This window comes from Stegostoma tigrinum, chromosome 30 (genome assembly GCF_030684315.1).
Source record: "Stegostoma tigrinum isolate sSteTig4 chromosome 30, sSteTig4.hap1, whole genome shotgun sequence".
In the NCBI taxonomy this organism is placed as follows: domain Eukaryota; kingdom Metazoa; phylum Chordata; class Chondrichthyes; order Orectolobiformes; family Stegostomatidae; genus Stegostoma; species Stegostoma tigrinum.
The window spans coordinates 22,652,461-22,675,045 of NC_081383.1; the positions used below are offsets into that span (position 1 = coordinate 22,652,461).

General features: G+C 39.2%; 1 protein-coding gene across 3 annotated transcripts in view; it reads right to left on the minus strand.

The window, feature by feature from the left end:
• nfic (nuclear factor I/C) overlaps positions 1-22,585 on the minus strand; it is a 451,875-nt gene that overhangs the window by 105,239 nt on the left and 324,051 nt on the right. For 2 of the 3 annotated variants that reach the window (XM_048559540.2, XM_048559539.2), the window contains exons 7-9: positions 22,436-22,564; positions 18,381-18,568; positions 9,087-9,245 (exon numbers count right to left, since the gene is read on the minus strand). In XM_048559540.2, the coding sequence (XP_048415497.1) occupies positions 9,087-9,245; positions 18,381-18,568; positions 22,436-22,564 (476 nt within the window). The remainder of the gene's footprint in view (positions 1-9,086; positions 9,246-18,380; positions 18,569-22,435; positions 22,565-22,585) is intronic. The other variant, XM_048559541.2, reaches the window with a different exon arrangement.

Sequence of the window (22,585 nt, forward strand, 5' to 3'; positions counted from 1 at the left end):
AGCCAAACAGAGACATGCACGAGAATTCCTAGAAGCATGGCATTCCAACCGGAACTCCATCAACAAACACATTGATTTGGATCCAATCTACCATCCCCTGAGAAAAAGAACAGGAAATGACATCACCAACCCAAGGAAACCTAAACAGATAAATAGAAAGCGGGACATAACACGAGCGCTTCATTGGAGGCTCACTGACGACGTTACCTAGAATGGTGACGAAACGTCTGAAAACTAACCTTCCAGCTCAGCGAGCAATCTCACATCCAGAACCTCAATTTGAGCTACAAATCTTCTCAAAACTTAAGTGGTATTTTCATAAAGTTCAGTGAACGGCTTTTTGTATCTAAAATTTTAATTAACTGGCTATATATTAGCTTAATGACTAGTACACTTCAAAAAATAAATTATACATTAACTTCAAGAAAAAAAGGGTGAAACATTTTTATACAGATTCTAAAAGTCGTGAAAAAAAACCCTCTTGGTGAGCTATCTACCAGATAAGACAATGAAGTATAATCTACACTTCAAAGGAGGCTGAATTGTTCTCTTGTGGACCAAAGCTGACTCAGCAATGCAATGAAGTTTCTGTTAGAACAAAGAAACTGAAGGTGGAAGTGACAACAAGTGATACTGTTTAAACTTCTCACAGTGATTATTTGAAGCATATAAACTTTACTGAGTCACACTACAGAAGCAACCTGTGGTAAAATGTTCCTGACAAAACAGTTCTTACTATAAAAACTAAGCCTGAAATGTGCATTACCTCTTTGATCTCAACTTCTAAGATTTCTCACTTTTTGAGCTTGACGCTCAGACACAGCACATTATGGTACTGAGCGTTTCCAGAACTTTGTACATTTTCTATATAAAGATTTCTCCTTATAGGCACCGCTCAGATGTCATGGCTGTAGACATTTTTATGCAACATGAAAGATGCAGGCATGTCTTTTGAACAGAGGCTGCAGGGAGACCTGGGATTTCTGAACAGTGGACACAGCAGGAGATTGATTCAATGAGCACAAAAATAAAAAGCTGGTTTCATTAAAGAGCTGCTAATCCCTGTTAGTGAACAGAAAGAACGTACAGAAGGTATGACAGCTGAAAAACAGTTTGTTTTATATTTCTGTACTTGATGACAGTATTGAGTGTTCCTAAATTAGTTTCAGATACTCAAATGGGATTTCCATTCAACAGTGTTTAAAAAAACTGTACCCTAAGGTAAAACGTTCTGTTGCAATGTACCATACCACATGTACAAAAAAGTTGGAATACATAAACTCAAATAATATAATCTAAGACCTAGTATTATGAAAATAGCATTTGAAAAGAGCCATTAACTTCAGACAGTTACTAATGTGCTGAAAGTACAGCTTCCCAACTTCTTGACACAGCCATTCCTAGAATCCCTACAGTGTGAAAACTGGCCATTCGGCCCAACCAGTCCACACCAGCCTTCAGAGCATCCCACCCAGATTTATCCCCCTATAACCCACCTAATATACACACTCCTGAACACTACGGGCAATTTGGCATGGCCAATTCACCTAACCTGCACATCTTTAGAGTGTGGGAGGAAACCAGAACACCCTGAGGAAACCCAAGCACCCAGAGGAAACCCACACAGACACGGGGAGAATGTGCAAACTCCACATAGACAGTTGCCCAGGGGTGGAATTGAACCTGGGTCCTTAGCACTGTGAGGCAGCAATGCTAACCACTGAGCAACAGACACAAATTGGAAAGACAATTTTTTTTGTAGAGTAAAATATACAATGTCAATCTCAAATGAAGAGCAACACTGACCTTTAAGTTGAAAGTGTGCCACTCAATATTTAACCAGTGAATATCGCCGCATTGTGAGATCAGGACTAAGACAGAGCAAGAGAGATATCATGCCCGATACAATGTCATGCTGGTATCAAATAGTAATTACAAAAAAAAATTATATATAATCTCAATTTAGTAGTCCTTTATCTTAGTTTCATTACATATCAAAAGATTGAGGACTAAGTATGTTAGAATTCCTGTCAGATGTGATATTTGCAGCAAAATTCATTCAGGAACCCAGAAGCTGAAAGAGTTTGATGCAGAAAGCTTTTACTGTAGACAATTGTTTCATTCTTTGGAGCATGCATTACCAGAAGAAAACAGATTGAAATTGCTGAGTGGAGTATTTGAATTAGAACATAAAATGTTTGAGTCACGTTGGAGTTCTGGGCAGAAGTGATTGAGAGGATCATAAAGAAATCTAGCTAAATTATAATGAAACACAACTTAACTCTTCAGTTTTTTTCCACTTGAGTAATTCTAAAATGGTAATTCTACATTAATATAATAATGATACATATGAAGGAAAGACTGCATTTATTGCTCACCAGAGCCACAAAGTTATTGAACACCTCCCTGACCATAACTAGAACCTGATGGCAGTAACTCTGAGGGAAAAATCCTTCAGTTTCTGGTAAAAGTATAAATACCATATTAGAACATTTTGCCACTACATTCAAAATTACAAATGGGGAAAACTTTTCCATGTTTACAATGTTGCCAACACAGCCCAATCAAAAGGAGTTGGAAGTGGTTTACATTATGTGGCGTGCTTACACAGGTGTAAGATTTTGTTTATAGTTATAAAAGAAAAGATTTTAATTTATATAGCAACTCGCACAGCCTCACCATGCTCCAATGCACTGTACTCAATTAATTCATTTTTAAGAGCAGCCACTGTAATAATCTAAGAAACATAATCAATTGTGCACAGTAAAATTTGCAACAGCAATTTGATAATGACTAGATAATGTGCTTTTGTGGCATTGGTTGAACAACATGCATTGGCCCGTAGGCTGGAACGACTGGTGGTCTCTTTCTCAAAACCACGCATGGGACCTTTTACATTTTCTCACCTTGGAGATGTTGAGCCAAAATATGTAAATAGTTATTATTTTTGAAAACACCTGAGGGTCAGACAGTACCTCAGTTTAATATTTCATCTGCTCGGCAGGACCCAACAGTGCATCACATTGTCAGCACCGCACTGACTTGTCAGTCCAAACTAGGCACTCAAGTCTCTAGAGTGATCTTGAATCCACAACTGTCTGATTCAGGTGTGAGAGGCTACAATTTTTGCCAAAGTTAACATCTGCTGCAGCCATCTGCTAAGGCAAGAAGTTTATTTCTTAATGGGCCAGGCATTGAAGACATATTGTAAGATGATGTGGAATGTCAGTGATCCCCAATCGCTTCCAATTCAGACAGTATGGAAATGGAATTGATCTGTGTGGCTGTGGTGTAAAATGGTCGATTGCAGTTCTGACTGCTGCTGCTTTTTAGAATTTGGACGATGTCAATTTAGCCAGTTGCCAGGTGGAAAGCAAACGAAAAGAAAATTAGGAAAAGGTCATTGCTGACTTTGGCAGTATGTCTGCATTCCTTGATTTTTACTGGTTCTTTGGCCACCTGTTCTGTCCCTAACTCATTTAAATATTAGCATTAAGATGATCTACATTCACTTTGAGGAGTGGCAGCAGGACCTGAGGTGGTGAGAAAGCTGATTTTATTGATAACCTATTGTTAAATCACCAAACAAGAAATAAGTCAATGATCCCATTTCCTCTGGTCAAAAGTAAAAAGGGAAGCGGAGAATAAAAAAAAAGTCTGAAGGTTAATTGGGGCTGGCAGGTCTGGGAAAGATTCTTGGCTTACTGAATGAAAAAGCTCAATTATGTTTCCAGAACATCACAACTTAAGGGTTCACTACTAAATGTATTCAAGTCACCCCATTAATATGGTGATATGGCTTGGTTGTCATAGTTCTGATAAATGGGCACCTTAACATATTAAATCAGGTATTTTCTCACTTTTAGTCTGCTATAAAATGTTACAATGCAGACAACCAAAAGTTAAAATATTCAATTCAAATCACAGAAAAACTTGCTGTTAAACCTCAATGTTGAGCTCTATGTGATTATGTTTTAGATTAGATTAGATTCCCTACAGTGTGGAAACAGGCCCTTTGGCTGAACAAGTCCATGCTGCCCCTTGAAGCATTCCACCCAGACCCATCCCCCTATAATCCACACACCCCTGAATACTACGGGCAATTTAGCATGGCCAATCCACCTAGCCTGCACATCTTTGGACTGTGGGAGGAAACCAGAACACCTGGAGGAAAGCCACGTACACATGGGGAGAACGTGCAAACTCCACACAGACAGTCACCCAAGGCTGGAATTGAACCTGGGTCCCTGGCGCTATGAGGCTGCAGTGCTAACCACTGAGCGACTGTGCTACCCCTGCAGTATATGTGCATTCCTGTTTGCAGGAGCAATCATTGTTACCAACTCTGGTAAAATATCTGATGTAAAATAAAAGTCTACTGCCATTTAAAAAAAATCCATGACTGTACAAGTATAGTGTGGACCACACACTCATCTCAGTTTTACTCCTATTAATTTTACATTGGTTAATTTAAGTGATTCAGTGATGATTGAAAGTTAGCCCAAGAAAACTGAATTTTACTTTGGGATCAAGCCAAAGGTGCAGAGCAGGACAGTCCTAAGAATGAGATGCTTGTGTCTTCCCTGTTGTCGATTTTTACAGGAAAAATCCCTAACTGTAATGTTAGGATTGACCTTTTCTGGCAACTAACGTTTCAAAGACATTTTAGACCACTGGTGATTTCCTGCTTGATGAATTCATCAAAGAGAGTGCACTGTCATGAAATGCAACTCAAACAATGTTGCAATTTTTATGTGACGACAATTCATCTTACTAAATGGTTAAAATATCTCTTTAAATGCAAAAGTGGAAGGCATAAGATGTGAAAGGAAAACTTACTAGTCATGGAGGGAATACTGACTGCAGCTTAAGCCTACAGCAGTTTACAATGAGTTGCTTTGACCTTTTTCTTCCAATTTTACATTAGAGGTATGCATGTCTCCAGCACCATAAATCATATTCAAATTCAGAGTCTGTCGTTTCAGTCCTCCTTACCACATAGTGCTAAACTGGTAGCAAAGAGTATTAATTTGACAGAAGGTAGTGTGGAGGATATGGGTAGATTTTGATGTCTCAAAAGCAGCTCCATAGTAGACTAATGAATAAGGTCAGGGGACAAGTGCTAGAATGGCTTTGAGATAGAAAGCAGGGAGTGGCACTAAAGGGTAGCCATTCAGTGTGGCAGAAGGTGAGAAGTGATGTTTCACAAGGATCAGTGCTGCAAACATTGCTGTTCACAATTTATATCAGCCACATGGACTTTGGAATCAAAAACACAAGTTCTAAATTTGTGAACGAACCGAATTGAAAGGATACAGTAAATATTGAGGATCGCTGCAATAAATTAGGGAGCATTAATAAAGTTACACAATGGGCAAATAAGTTAACACGAGTAAATGTGAGATAGTACATTTTGGTAGGTAGAATTGTGGAGTCACTCACTACCTAGAAGATGCAAATGTGGTGGAACACAGGATGAATGAGTGAAAAGTACAATATGCCAGCTTCATCATAGAAGCCTGACAGTGTGGAAACAGCCCCTTCAGCCCAACTGACCCTGAGAGCATTTCACCCTCCAATAACCCACCTAATCTACACATCCGTGAACACTATGGGCAATTTAGCATGGCCAATCCACCTGGTCTGCATATCTGTGGACTGTGGGAGGAAACATGAGCACCCGGAGGAAACCCACACAGTCATGGGGAGATTTTCAACCTCCACACAGACAGTCACCTGAGGACAGAATTGAACCCAGGTCCCTGGCACTGAGGCAGCAGTGCTAACCACTGAACCACCGTGCTGCCCCATGGGGTCAGCATGACAATATTTTTTAAAAAAGCAAGCTTTAATTTGAGAAGGATAGAACTGAAATTGGGAACCTATTCTAAACTTGGTTAGACTAGACATTGTACTACTGTGTTCAGTTTTGATTGCCATATTACTGAAGGAATATAAGAGGCACTGGAGGAGTTGTTGGAAGAATTTACAGGAATGATACCATTAATGTGTGGGCATTCACATTAGGAAAGGAGGAACAGGCAAGGCGTCCTATCCTCTTGAAAAAGGATGAGGCACGATCTAACAAAGGTCTTTAATATTACTCATTCCTTTGATATTTGCCTTTCTTTTTTATGGGAATAGCATAACTAGAGACCATCAAAGTAGCCACCAAAACAACCAAAGGGGAAATCAAAACAAACTTATTCGACCTAAATGTAGTAAGAATGGTGATTAAATTTATTATTCACCTTAAAGAGAAGCTTGACAAATATCTCCCAGAGAAGGATATAGATGGTTGTAACAGAAGGTTCAAATAGAGCACGAACACAGGCCTGAATTGATTAAACAAATTGGTCTGTTTCTTTGGTCATTATCACAAATGATCTCTTCAACTGGGCTTTTCCAGGACAACATAAAAGTCAATATAAACTGATTGGTGAAGTCCAACAGAACATCCACATCATTGAATATTTCAACAACTGCTTTGCAAATTCTTCGGAAATACCGGATCACAATTACCAGCGATTGAATATTTTTGAGCTGGATTTACATGACAACTGATTGCAGTATTGACTTCAGTGCTATAAGGATCCTTGGGCTGAACAAAGTAATATTTTGCCCATGAGCTGCTGAATAGACAGTTGACAGGACAGTTCAGTTATAGACTGTGCCTTGAACACATCAACCAAAGAATGTGAAGTTGCAATGCACATTACAACTGTACAAGCAGAATTGTTTAGACCTTCAGGATTCTGCAATCTGCACTGCAAATTACAAAGTACAGTCAAATGAAGAAAAAGAAATATTTCTGTTGGGAGTGACAATGGCCAAGATTCAGTTGCGCCAAGAGGAGGTTTGAGCCCATTAGTCAGAAAACCACAGGAGCATTCCTGTCAACTCCACAGGAAGGAACCAATGGAATCAAGTGCTCACTTAACTAACCACCATCAGGCCTTTGATGTAATTGAGGAGCCAATACCGGAAATCTCACCCGCCAAGGGATATCAATCAACCCCAATAGAATGTGTGGAGTACCCCTCAAAAGGGTGCTGGAGATCCGAAGGGCCTTCATTTAATCCCAAATGCACTACTTAAATTGTGGTATTTTCAGGGATAATGGATGTTGATTGGTTCATTAATGAGCCTGATTGACATTCACTAGTGATGTCTTCAAATCCTACATCAGTCCCTTTTACCTTAATCTGGAGGAAGTTTTGATACTATGATAAGCTGCATTAAATTCAGGCCATGCCATGATAAAGCATTATTCATGTGATTCTCTATGTTCTTCCTTTACCCCTTTTTCCCTGATGGTGCAGGTACGATTTTCCTCCGGGTTTACTCAACTTTCATCTCCAAATCAGTTTAAATAAATGGCGTGAGATTGAATGTTATTTTAGACAGTTTAGGACTAGAAAGACTGGTTACTAGACTTTGAGAATCCTTAAAATCATTGAACATATGGGTGCTTTCTTAAAATATCGTCACACATTTCGATTACAGATCTGGCTTCTTGGCCATATTTCTATTAGGTGGTGTCTTCTGTCCCTTGAGCCAAAACCTGTATCCAACAACCAAGAAGGCCAGGTTTGCTTCTTGTGCTAATGTATACGTACCTGCAGCAAATACCTGAACAGCTGAAAATTTCATACATAGTTCTCTTGTCCAGCATTGCCTGGCAAAATCTTTTATGTACCAAGCAGAAGGTTTAATGGCACGTGTCTCAATGTGGATGTGAACCAACTGGAGTGCTCACCAGGCAATTCAAATGGATGAAGATGGTTCATTGCTAAATTATGATATGGTAGTGAGTCGTGCAGATTATAAAGGTTTGAAGTTTGTCTACTGGCATGTGTAAGTTATTGGTTTCATCTGGGTAGTGATGAGGACACAATGAATGGAATAAGCGACCTTGGACTAGGGAAGAAAGAAACAACCATGGCAATGGATGACATAGACAAGGAAAAAGAAGAATTCCTCAGACTAATATTGTAGTAATAACATACAAAACAGTAAATAGCTAATAGTAAGGTTAGACAAGGACAGGATGAGCCTCGGCTGTGCTGCCTTCCTTGCTCTGATAGCTTGTATTGTCTAAATTCAAATATGAAGAATGCTCCTTTTCCGATACTGGCAGTGCTCCTGCACATCTCACTGCCTTCACAGCAGGGGGTTAAAGGGGGAAACCGGGGAATGGTGGAAACATTAATGTCATAGAAGTGACTTTCCCTCATACTTCTATAGCACAACAGAAAAATCCTAATTACACTTTGGCTACAACTTGTAAGCTGCTCAGCACAAAAATAATTCGCAACTTAAAGATTTTTTTAAAAAAAGACAGCAATTAAATTAATACATTGATATTGATTTTAATTAGTTTAGCACAGTATCTTCTAAATTAAATTAAATTGGAAGGCCTTTTATGTTAGAAGACTCAGAAAAACAATCACACAATTTAATGCACACCATGAGCACTTTTTACATTAAGCCTTTTTTTTACATTGAGCAGAGTACCAAGACCTCTAATTACACCCAAATAATTTACTAAATGACGCAGTGCCAACTGTGACATGAGAATGATAATAAGCCACTAACATCTTCACGGCTCAGTGAGTAAGATCTTCCTCCAGGGTATTTCCTCAAATTGTAGGCCTTGACTGCTAAATGCAGCCAATAAAAAAATCTTTGTTTAATTACTGTCAGGAGAAGACTTAAGACTGATATACTATATAAAGCACTCTTAAAGCTATTTGTTCTAATTATTGTTGAAAGACCAATTGGAATGCATTATGGGGTAATAACTTTATCTTCCTGCAGTGCCCTCTTTTATAATAAGACAGTCAGACTGTTGGGACATTGACTCTGATTTCTTGCTGTTGTAAGTCCCTGAGACCTTACTATTGGCCAATGTGATTTTGTTTAATTAGTTCCAAATAAAATGTTGTAAATAGATATCAATGTTCATACAATTAATAACTTCCATATTGGAAGGGACCATAATTCCTACTTTAAAAAAATACTATTGTAAATAAAAACACAGTAAGTAGTCACTTTCACTATAGGGTTTATAAGTACAATGTCACCTTCACATGAGGATAACACTCCCCAGGGCCTGGGGAGTAGAACAACTGACACAGGGTGTCTCGCTCCGCAGGAAGCATGCGTCCTCTCATTTGAGCACGAAGTGGCATTGTCACTGAAGTCATGGAGTAGTCCGTGGCTCGCTCGCCCTCCCTCCCAGGCTGTGTGGAGGCAAAGGGCCCATGAATGGGAAAAAAATGGGGATAAATTGGGAAAAAAAGTAAATGAAAAATGAAAACATTTTGCAATACAATGCCTAGATAGATAATGTACACTTTACAAACTACAGTTAACTAGTGAACAGATTTTCTAATTATTCACTTGCTTAAATTTCCAACGCTATCATTGTTGGTGGCAAATACATATTACTACAAGCTGTCTAATTATAGTCTGACAATTTGAACCAATAACTTGCAAACTAAATGTAAATGTTTACTCAAATTGGCCAGCTAAATTAATGCAATTCAAATGAAAGTCACTTGTGTCTGCAATGCAATGTGTGTAATTATAATATGTTTAAACATGGGCCATGTGCATAACCTGGGGAGAATTTATACATTTTCAATTTTATTTACTATATAAGGAAGCAAAGAGAGTCAATACCTCAGGTCCTTAAAATTAAAAACTACATTTGTATGTTCAGCACATGCATTACGTTTTTGAAAAAAAAAATTGGAGGCTTTAATGAAGTGCTGCTGCATGCAGTACAAATCACTCAATTATGGAAAAGGGTGGGAAAGAACATCTGAGGCAAATTAGGTAGTTGCAATCAGGTGACATTAAACTTTGGTTTTAAAAATTTGGATGAAAATAGGAAGGTTGAGGGAGATAAGAAAGTCTACCGGGTTGGGTCCTAGAAAAGATAAAACTGCAGTTGGCAGTGTGATGAATGATGTAGGAGCAAGGAACAGACTGAATGAGATGCAACAAACTTAAGATTTGAATGCTATAACACAAGACCTGCAAATATTAAGATAACATTTCAGCAGAATTTGCTACTGTTGTTTCTAACTAAATTAGCTTATAAATTTCCAAATGTTATTTAATACTCCGAAACTAAAAAAAAAATCAGCTCACAACTGAACCACATCCTCAACATTGTTCTTTCCAGCAGGGGTCACTGAATAATAATCAGAAACAGAATAGCTAGTCATTTCTTCACCACCGCCATCTCTCTCCTCCTTCTGTTTGGGGACACTAAGGCCAAGTGTAGCCCTTAACTGATAAACAAACTGCACTCACTACAAAGCAGGTACTCTACTGAGAATAGTGTTGGTCCACACACCTCAACTTCACCTTATGTGGCACATGTATCTGGGAGCCAGTATTATGCTTGAAATTAATTTTCTCTGGGGCATCCACAGTGCATGGGTTGCACGTTTTTGCTACTTAATGCTCACAGCATCTGGTTAAAACTGTAGGTAGACAAACAGGAGGCTAAAAGAACACAGCACACCAGGTGGTATCTGGAGGATTTGGGTATTACTCTTCTTCAGGACTGGATGTGGGGATCAGGGGAGCTGCAGATAAAGAAGGGGAATGAGGGGTGGAGGCGGAATGGTGGTGATAGGTGGACACTGGTGTTAGATATGACCTGGTTGGTCGATGGGAGGGATGAACCCGGTTGGTGGCTGGAAGGGAGGGTCAGAAGGTGGAATGGAAGGGAAGAAGGGGATGGGTGGGAAGGTTACTTGAAATTGGAGAACTCAATGTTGAATCCTCTGGGCTGCAGGGTGCCCAGGCTGAAGATAGGATGCTGTTCTTCGAATGTGGGTTCCAAGTCGCTGCGACACTGGAGGAGGCCATGAACAGACACGTTGGTGGGTGAGTGGGATGAGGAGTTGAAATGGGCGGTGACTGGGAGGTTAGGTTGGCCATTGCAGGGTAGTGGAGATGCTTAGTGAAACAGTCACCCAATCTACATTTGGTCTTATCGACGTAGAAAAGATCACATCGGAAGCACTGGATTGGAAGAGATGAAGGTGAAGTTCTGTCTCAATTGGGAGAGCTGTTCAGGACCCTGAACAGAGGTGACTGAGGTGGTGTGTGAGCAGGTGTTGCATCTCTTATGGCTGCAGGGGAAGGTGCCAGGCAGGTTGGAGTAGTTGCAGGGAGTGTGGCGCAAACTAAGGAGTGGTGAAGGTAAGTAAGACAGAGCTTCACATGCATCTCCTTCAGCCTAGTCTGTTGCATCCTGTGCTCCTGATGGCCAAGGTGACCGTTTCACTGAACATCTCTACCTGGCTTCCAATGGCCAACCTAACCTCCCGGTCACTGCCCATTTCAACTCCCTGTTCCATTCCCCTCCGACATGTCTGTCCCCGGCCTCCTCCAGTGTTGCAGCAACTCGGAACACAAATTTGAAGAACAACACCTCATCTTCCGCCTGGGCACCCTACAGCCCAAGGGTTCAACACTGAGTTCTCCTCCAATTTCAAATAACCTTCCCACCCATCCCTCTGCTCCCCTTCCAACCCCATCTCCTGCCTTCCAATCTACCTTCTGACCCTCCCTTCCAGCCACCAACCAGACCAGGTCGTACCTACTACCAGTGTCCACCTTTCACCACCATTCCGCCTCCACCCCCTCCCCCGCCCCCACATCCAGTTCTGAAGAAGGGTAATACCTGAAGCGTTGACTGCTCCTTTCCTCCAGGTGCTGCCTGGCCTGCTGTGTTCTTCCAGACTCCTGTTTATCTATCCGGGATTTCAACACCATTATAGTTTTAACCAGAGACAATCTGGTTCAGTGGGACTTGACATGCATATATTAAAGATTACGTTACTGGCACTGGACAGTTGTCCTTTCTTCTGCTCAGTTGAGGAACTTAAAATCGTGAAAGGTAATTAAGTGGCCTTGATGATTTTATGTTATCATTTGCCCAGTTTCTGCTGTCTAAGTAGAGTTAAAACTGCCATCTATATTTCACTTTACTCTGAAAATAGTTACAAAAACTGACTATTTAAAAGAACAAAAGCATCATCAAATTTGAAAAGTCTTGGAAATTAATAAACATTTTGATCCTCTGGATATTCACCTTAATCTTTTAACCAGTCTACAGAGAAAAGCAGCACAATGGTATAATTTCCATTTTAAGCATTACTGTTCCTTGTGCCTTTTCAAATTGACATTTGACTTCCATACATAAAGGCAGACAAATGATTTTCTGGGAATTGAACTTTCTACAGTAATTGAAGATACCTACACATCAACAACTTTTGAATGCAGCTAAGCTACTGCAGTCTGCAAATAGCTGGCAAAGTGAAAAAGTGTTTGTACTGCTAATACTGTTTTAAGTAGCAAACTTCTCTTGAAGTGGTGGAGACAGTAGGGATTCATTCATTTTTCCTTGGTTACCACTGGCTTATGAGGCAATTAGTCTGCAACTTTTTGACTAGTCACAATGTTGTATCAATGATCGACACTTCTGATATACCATATCACGACATACCAATAAGTGATCTGAAAAAGTTCTTGTTTCTTTAATACACTCACACCTACAGGTTGAAATCCCTGCTGATGGCCGACATTTGTATCAGGTTGACTTTTGTGACAGTGTTTGGAATTAAACTCTCAACATCCTGTATTTACAAGGATAAAAGAAAGTCATCGCTCCATATCATCCCATGGCCAATATCTCTGCTCCATTGACCTACATGGGGCAAATCTCAGAGGAGTTTGCATGTTTCCTTGGTCTCTCAGTTGATGCTTGAAATGCAAAGGAAAAAAATGCTCTAGTGGGTCAAAATCAATACAGTTGTGTGCAAATCGAGAAGGCGAACCCAAGATAAAGGCATGCAATATCAAATGATACATGCTGATTCTTTCTCATGCTTCAGTTCCCCATATATTAATATTTTACAAAAATTTGTTGGGAAGCAGTTTTGCAATAGCAACAATAAGTGCTCTTGTAACATTATATTAGAGCACAAGAGCATATGATGTAAAAGTTATAATATCCCAGTACGATTTCAAACTTTGATATAAATAAATTGTGCAGAAATGAAGTTAAACACAGGAGACCTCTATAGATATTAAATTGCAGTATGATAATCCTAATCGTATTGAAGTGCTTATTTAAATTGCAGACACCAGCTTTTAAAACAGATTTCTGCCAGCAGTTAGCTTATAACATTTTTTTATAATGACAGTAAATTATATACATTCACTCTATTAGTTTAATGCATGGCTAGACTAAATGTATATGTAGAATAAGAAAACAAATTTTCTAGAAAACTGATTGTTCTCAGGTATTGAGTGCAACATTGCACAGCTGTAAGCAATTAATGGATTTAAACAGATTAGTGGAATTCTTATTCCAAGAACAGATACTGCAATAGTAAAGTGCTGGGCTTAAAGCTGAATTACAATAGCCACAATACAGTGATGCACTAAACAGTTATTTGTCTACTTACCAGCGACACATAGAATCAAAAAATGAATTAGATGTTTCAATATTGAGAAACATGGGAAAATTAGAACAGTGCAAGTCTTGTGCTGTGGGCTTCTGCCAGTCAGTTGCGTGTAGCTACTATGACTACAATTTTCCAGTGGCCAGTAAGTCACATGAAGATTACACAGCAATATTGAGACCACTGGGAGCAACCACTTGCTTCTCAACAGGTGGGTTGGACGAGCAACTGGATTCTCATGATATTTTTTGGTAAATCTGACAACAGAGTTGGCTCTTGAGATCACAAGCCAGACACAGGATTGTCCCTGGTGCCACATAATGACTGGTACTACGAAAGAAATTGCTTCCATTTATAAAGCATTTCTCATGACATGAGGATGTCACAAAGCGCTCTGAAGAAAATGAAGTACTTTTCAAGTCCAGTTACCATGGTAGTGTATGCAAATTCAACAGCAAAATTAGGCACAGCAAGATCTCACAAATAGCAATTAAAGAAATGTCTGGTTAACTTATGTGGTTTGTCATAGGTTATGCACTAGCCAGTACTCCAGGAGAACTCCCCTGCTCTTCCTTAAATAGTATCATAGGATATTATAAATTCATCTGAATAAGCCTGATTTTACCATTTTGTCAAAAGATGACGCTTCTGACCTTGCAGCATTCTGTCAGTACCATACTGTAGTGATAGCCTAGATTAATTGTTCAATTCCTTGAGAGGGGCTTGACTGGGCAAAGTCCTAATGTTAGAAGTCAGTGTTATCACTGATTCAAGCTGATATTTAGAGACAACTGAAGTGAGAAGAACTACAAGGTATATCAAATTTATTTTATTCAAGTTACTTGGCAACTTGAAAATGAAAGGGATATATAGAAGACTGGAAGCCACAACTAACAGATATATCATTTCCACCTTGTTAAGGGAAAACAAACAAGTTGAATTAATTGAAGAACTGATCAGCAATCAGATTCCTTCAGATCTGCATTAGTAAATCTATTGTGTATATCAGTTTTGAAAATACATATCACATTACTACCCTTTGAAAACTCGGCCAACCTACAACTCAGTCTCCCAAGATAAATAATTGTTGCATCCAAACATATTCCAAATTATTTTGAAAATCTTGTATTGTGTTGCTTGACTACTTTAGTGCTCTGTACAGAACAGTAAAACATGAAAGTTTGAATATCAGCAGTGTAGCGTGCTTGATTTGTGATTCTAAAGCTTAGCTTGTGAAGCTTGCCCAGCATCCATAGCAATGTTACAACACTTAGTTTTAATTTAAATTCACATCCAAGTCTGGACTTGCAGTATATTTGGAGTTGAACTTTATTCTATGAGGGAGACCTTTTGGATTTGCAGACTGACTGAACTCCATCAATCCATTTTGGCAAAAAAGTGTTGAGGAATGGTAAGGTTCCACACTACAAAAACACAGGAGTCACAATGGCTCATTTGATGAGTCCAGATCACACTATCTCAATTCTGCCTCTGAATAATTTTCAAGTGCCATTCTTGCCTTCTTTTGTTTTGTAGTGAGAGGTGAAAATGTCGTAAATGGTGAGCTTTCCCACTGTCCACAGTATAAGTGGCAGGGAGCTTGAGAAACTAATTAAAAAATTTGGGTGGCATGGTGACTCAGTGGTTAGCACTGTTGCTTCACAGTGCCAGGGACCCAGGTTCAATCCCGCCCTTGGGCAACTATCTGCCTGGAGTTTGCTCATTTTCCCTGTGTCTGTGTGGGTTTGCTCCCGTTTCCTCCCACAGTCCAAAGATGTGCGGGCTAGGTGGATTGGCCATGCTAAATTGCTCGTAGTGTTCAGGGGTGTGTGGGTTATAGCAGATGGGTCTGGGTGGGATCCTTCAAGGGGCAGTGTGGACTTGTTGGGCTGAAGGGCCTATTTCCACACTGTAGGGAATCTAAAAAAAAGTGTGAAAATGATATTTTCACTGTTGATTTATATTGTTGTGTGGTGAAGAAGATAGGATGCTACGTAGTCCACAGGTGTATTACAGAGCACTATTTTTGACACCCCACTATCAGTGTGATTGTTAATGACAGAAAACAGCTGAGAAGAGTCAGTTTTTTTCAGTCACTAATGTTTGAATGCTGTTACTGCAGGCATTGGAGTTTAAGTATCAGCTTAAGTGTTTTAGGCGAGACTTTGTCCCAGTTTGCTTCCATATTGCATCACACATCCATCCGATTTGGTGTGAGCACAGTGCTCCTAGATAACAGGTGATTGGTTCAAAGTGTTTCTTCCTTCAGAAAACAACTTAGTTGCTCCATTTAAGACAAATGTGACTATATGAGTAACCAGAGTAACAGTAAGAAGATGTCATCTGAGACCCTTGAAATGGACACATACCATCATTTTTAGTAAGAAATATAACAAATCAAATGTCAAAAATCTGAAATATATCACTGAATTCTGTAAATAAACCTGAAAAGTTTATGTTCCTTTTCACGTGATAAATTGTGACAGATCCATTGTGTTATTTCAAATATTTCTAGTTGCTGTTTTTATCCCTGTGTATATTTTTATTTTTATGACACCAGAAATATGTGGTTAATGTTTGACTGACAACTTCACACCTAGAATTTACTTGTTGACAGCTATGGTCAAACATGCCTCTATGTCGTCTGATTGATAAATAGCACTGAAAGATTTGTAGAGAGGTCCCTGGATTGCATCGTTCTGTTCTCCAGTCCCAGGTGAATGGAAGGAATGAACAATAAATACATGCCTTTAGTTTGCATGAATATGTAATATGATAGCACACTATAAACCACAGACAGATGCTTCAGTACAAGTGGACTCAATGCGAATCAATAATTATACTTGTACTTACAATGTACTCTTGATTCCAATGAGTAAACACGTAGACCAACTTCTGTATGCACCACACTAGCCTTCACACATCTACATCTGAACAAATACCACTGCTTCCTACAACAGTACAGCCAAAGCATGTTACTAAATTGTCCATTTAACAATTATCTACAATCTGAGAAAGATACTCTTCAACCTGTCTGGTAAATTCAGTCCACACCTATAATCTCATTTACTCCTCTTCTTGGTGTCACTGAAGGGTACATTTCCTTTGACACACTGAATGGTCAAAAACACATTAAAACACTGGCACCCCAGATTTTAGGTTACATAAAAATACGACAGCATTTTTAATATTAATCTATTTTACTCAATTGACACTTTAGTTTTCTTTATTCAGCAATTGTACACAGTTGGCTCAGAAGGCTGAAATTTTCAGGTACATTGTTTCAGAAAGCAATCTTAGTTATAAACTGGTAGGACTGAGGGCATGACACAATGTTTTACTTCTCATCTTATAGATGAGATATTAATCTGAAGACCCATGTAACTGTTCAGGTGGACATGAAAGATGCCACTGCACCACTTAAATAAGAGCAGGGAATTCTCTTGGAATTTTGGTCCAATATTTCTTCCTCCATATTATCATTGAAATATCAGCCAACTGGTTAGTCATTTTATTTGGCATACTTGGGAATGTGTTGTCTGCAGATTGATTGCCACATTTGCCTAAACAACAATGGTGACTAAACTTTAGAAAGTAGTTCATTAGAAATGTTTTGGGGCATGACAAGATGCTATACAAATGCAAGCTCTTTCTTCTTACATATGTTGTATCAATCAATCTACTTAGCCACACAAATTCAACTGAAAGCTTAAAAACAAAACTGAATCAGATCGAGTGAGACACAAAAATGCAGTATATCGTTTACACTTGATCAAACCATGTCATAGTTGTGAGGGAAGGATGCAAAGGTCACGTTCCCACTTTAGTTTCTTGAAAATGATGGGACCCTATGCATTATTACTAGTGAAGATCCACACCATCTCAATTGCAAATGCCATCTTAGTTCTATAAAGTCAAAAGACAATTCAGAAGATCTACAGCAAGAAAATGATACTGCATTGACCAAGAAGTGGTGGTGACACATGCACCCTCCAATAGTATTGAAGTGTGCAGCCCCTTTTGAATTATTTTGCTTAGTCCCCAACTTCAAGGGGCTGATTTGTGAGCAGCCACTCCCAGGTTATTGCACAGATGCACAGTTTAGAAGGAACATGAGTGATGGCACATAATGAACCAAGGAGGGATGTTGACACTTCTTGAACCAAGAACCACTACATTGTATTTTTTCTAAGAGGGAGCACCTGAGTAAAATTAAATTGATGCAACAAATATTCCACAACAGGATTTTACATTACCTGCCATGCCAGCGCTTGACTGATTCCACAGTTGACTCCATGAGCCCACAGCAAACACATCTCTTTAAACTCACAAGTGCAGCCACTAGTGATGTAAATATTGCAACTGTTCAGTCTATTTACACGCCATCATTAAATTTCACTTGTTTGAGATCTTGGCAAAGGGGTTGAGTCATTCACTCCTATTGTGAAATTTTACATTAATATATTGACTAAATAGTAGGTTACAAACTTAAATATGAAAGGTTATTGCCAAGATACATGAAGACTGGTTAAAAAAAGAACCTGGATTCCTGTAGAGAGGTAAATTGATCAGGAAATGAATAGCACAGTATTTTAAACTCCAACATGAAATGCTGACTTTTGGCAACCACTATGTAATATCTTTATCTAAGAATTTGGGACTTCTTTCATATATATTCAGTCATACTCTCTTATACCGTGGAGAAAGTAGGAAATGCCAACAATCAACTTTGAAGGGAGTCTCAGAAAGAAGCTATTTTCTTTTCTTTTTATCTTACAAACTTTCATTTATTCCTTACATCCATTTAAATCACAAGATTAAGTTTCACCGTTACCCCTTTCACAACAGTATATTAGGGACATCTGTAAGAAAGTTTACTCTTACCGGGCCTGGTTGTTGATTGGATGAGTCACAGGCAAGTGAGACCAGATCCTTCAGAGGGTCTGGTGGATTGAGATGTGGTGGGAATCGAATCGTTGTGTGAGGGAAGTAACCTGAAGCACTCTGGGGAAGGATGGAGGTTGTTGGAAAATGCAAAGATGAAGAGGCATGGGGACTTCGTGATGTAAGACCTGTAAATGCATAATAGAACAGATGTTGCTTCAAACCACACTATACCATGAAGAGAAAGAAAAAGAAATCAAATCTTCCATTTATTTATGTTCTGAGTACTGAAGACACAAGTGGTTTACTTTCTCCGCTCGCATATCTTTGCTTGTGGCAAAAGCTTGCCACAGTTTATGCTTTGCTGTGACAAATATGGAATGGAACACAAGTCTACATTTTAAATGAGGCTATTATCAAGTTTAAAATACATTTTTAAAATTTGCTCACTGTGAGAGTTAGGCAGAGTAAGTAGCTTTTTCACTCGATAATTGTATAAGCTCCATTTTTGAGAATTATTTATGGAAGCTATATCTGAACAATTGCCTCAAAGAAAATAGGAGCCTTCACAAAAAGATCTGTAATTTAAAAAAATTAATGTTTTTACAATCTAACTTTCAATGCAGACCCGTTCCATTACAAGCTAGGGGGCTTACTGTGGCAGGAGTTCTAATAAAATATTATAGTCTTGAAATATCTCTCTCCAAAGATGTTGCCAAACTCTTGATTACGTCCAGCATTCGCTGTTTTCTTTCATGTGAAACTCTATCTGCCACTTCTCAGCCCAGCTCTGCATTCTATCAATGTCCCTTTGTAACCTAGAACAGCCCTCCGCACTGTCCACAACGTGACCCACCTTCGTATCATCCGCAAACTTGCTAAGTGCTTGTTACAAGATAAAGTGCACTTTCACTGACAAGTACAATATCCAATACATCAGTGAGGACGTTTACCGTATATCTCCCCATCAATATGGACAATATATTGACGGGGCCACAGCCATAGAACAGTACAGCACAGTACAGGCCCTTCGGCCCACCATGTTGTGCTGAACATTTACACTAAACCTAAGGTCTATCTAACCTCCAACCCACCTTATACTATCATCCCTATGCCTATCTAATAATCAGTTAAATGCCCCTAATGAGGCTGACTCCACGATCCTCTCCAGCAATGCATTCCACACCCTGACCACTCTCTGAGTAAAGAAACTACCTCTGACGTCTCCTCGATATCTACCTCCTTTCCATTTAAAACTATGACTCCTCGTAAAAACTACCTCCACCCTAGGAAAAAGTCTCTGATTGTCTACTCTATCTATACCTCTGATCATTTTGTACACCTCTATTAAGTCACGTCTCATCCTTTGTCGTTCTACAGAGAAAAGTCCTAGCTCTCTCAACATTTCCTCGTAAGATCTTCCCTCCATTCCAGGCAACATCCTGGTAAATCTCCTCTGCACCTTTTCCAACGCTTCCACATCTTTCCTGTAATGAGGTGACCAAAACCGCACACAATACTCCAGATGTGGCCGAACCAGGCTTTTGTATAGCTGGAGTATAACTTCATGGCTCTTGAACTCAATCCCTCTATTAATGAAAGCTAACACACCATACGCCTTATTAACAACTCTATCCACCTGAGAGGCAGCTTTCAGGGAACTATGAACATGAACGCCAAGATCCCTCTGCTCCTCCACACTGCCCAAGAGTCTTTCTGTTAACCCTACATTCTGCTTTCAAGTTTGTCCTTCCAAAATCAATCACTCACATTTTTCAGGGCCAAACTCTATCTGCCACTTCTCAGCCCAACTCTGCATTCTATCAATGTCCCCTTGTAACCTAGAACAGCCCTCTGCACTGTCCACAACATGATCCACCTTCGTATCATCCGCAAACTTGCTAATGTACTCTTCCACTCCTTCATCAAATCATTTACAAAAATCACAAATAGAAGAGGAGTCAGAACAGATCCTTGTGGTACATCACTCATAACTGAGTGCCATGTTGAATATTTTCCATCCACTACCACCCTTTGTCTTCTAAGGGTCAGCCAATTCTGAATCCAATCTGCCACATTTCCCCCATCCCATGCCTCCTTACCTTCTGCATGAGCCTACCATGGGGAACCTTATCAAATGCCTTACTTAAATACTTACATAAAATTAAAGCAGTGTTAGCATTGGTCTAAAGGAACATTTATTTCTATTCAATACAAGATTGTATGCTCATAATGCATTCAGTTCAGTACTTCAACATCAACTTATCTTTATATAGACCCTTTAACAAAATGAGAAGTCCCAATGTATTACATAGGAATGATATTGAACAATGTTTGACAGCAAGGGCAGATGAATGAAAACCCAGTCAAGGAATAGGTTTCAAGATATGCCTTAAAGGAGGTTAAAGGCAAAGAGATCCTTGAAGGAGGTTCCTTGAAGGAGAACCTAGGACTTTGGCAGGGTCACCAACAGTTAAGCCAGTAAACTTGGGGATGCTTAAGAGAACTAAGGTAGGAAAAGTACACATGTCTTGGAGGGCTTTGGAGCTGGAGGAGACTAACAAGTTAGGCAGGAGTGAGAAAGGTAGATTGGAAAGCAAAAAAATTGAGAATTTTAAACATGGAGGCTTTGCTTTACTGGGAGCTATTGTAGATCAGTGGGCATAAAGATGATGGGTGAACATGAGTTGGTGCAAATTAAAACTGTAGCAGCCGAGCTTTGCATGACTCCATGTTTACTGAGGGCAGAATGAGAGAGGTCAACCAGGATGCACTTAAATAGCCAAATGTAGGGATAACAGGAGCATAGCTGAGAGTTTGAGGAGCAGATGAACTGAGGCAAGAGAATATTATAGCAGTGGCAGGAAGTGGTCTTAGTAAACCAAAGCAACAAGCTCACGTGGAGCCATCTGTACAATAAAAGGGTAAATATATTGAAAAATCCCTTCAGTAATAACATGCATGAAACAGAATATTTAAGTAATAAAATTTTCTCGGAGTTGTCTTAAATTGCTCACTGGATTGTATCCACATAAAAATGCACTTTATGGGAAATAATTACAATTAGAAAGATACTTCAAGACCACACCGACCATTTTTACATATTCCCACATTTATTTTATTTATCAAAATTTAAATCTAAATAATTATTCAAAGCTAAAATACATATGCCTAATATCATAGCCAAACATCAGTTAATAAAAATGGAAAGTTAGATGGGCCAGAAGTCAGGATGTTGATGAACCAGCATCTAATCTGTACTTCTACCAAAAACAGATTTTTTACCCATAGTACCACAGTATTATTGGAATATGTTTGAAGTTGTGATTATTTGATGTATTGCAAAAAGTTTAGAACAATGGCTGCTGGCAATTACACTAGAATGTTGCAGAGACGGTAGGGACTGCCGATGCTACAGAATCTGAGATAACAAGGTATAGAGCTGGATGAACACAACAGGCCAAGCAGCATCAGAGGAGCAGGAAGGCTGATGTTTCAAAATTTTCTGAAGAAGTGTCTCGACCCAAAACGACAGCCGTCCTGCTCCTCTGATGCTGCTTGGCCTGCTAGTGCAAGGATGAACACAGAATGTTATTCAGTTTTTGGTTCATTTCAAACAAGTCCCTTAAATATATGATCCTCTTGCAGATTTTTACACACATGGTAAAATAAAGAACTATAAACATTAGTACAATGAATAACTAGGTTTGAGAAACAATCATCTTTATTTACACAAATAGGATGATTAAGGTATCTCAAAGTGTCTAAACTGGCACTGTTTGTCAATTCTAGATGTGTTAAACAAATCCATTTGTATGAACAGTGAATCAGTATTCACTGGCATAATCAGTTTTATACTATTGCCCCTAACAGGCTAGCATCATGGGTCACCCTCCCTGAAAATGTCAATCTGTTTACTCTGCAAAATATTGCCAATTATTTAATAAGTTTATTCCCCTGTAGACATTTCATAGAAGTTGGCTAGGTATTGATTAGCTTAACTGAGCTTTTTCAAGATTCTATATTTTGGACAGTAACTTTAACTGTTTCCTTACCACTGTGAACAGCAATCACAGGACGGTGGTGTTGTGTGAAGCTACTTAATCGTGAAGAGGAGTCCTGTGGAGAGGGGCTGTTAAATGGAGATTTGTCCATCTCTGTCTTCTTCACTGTAGGGGAGATACCTAACACAAAATACAAGCAGC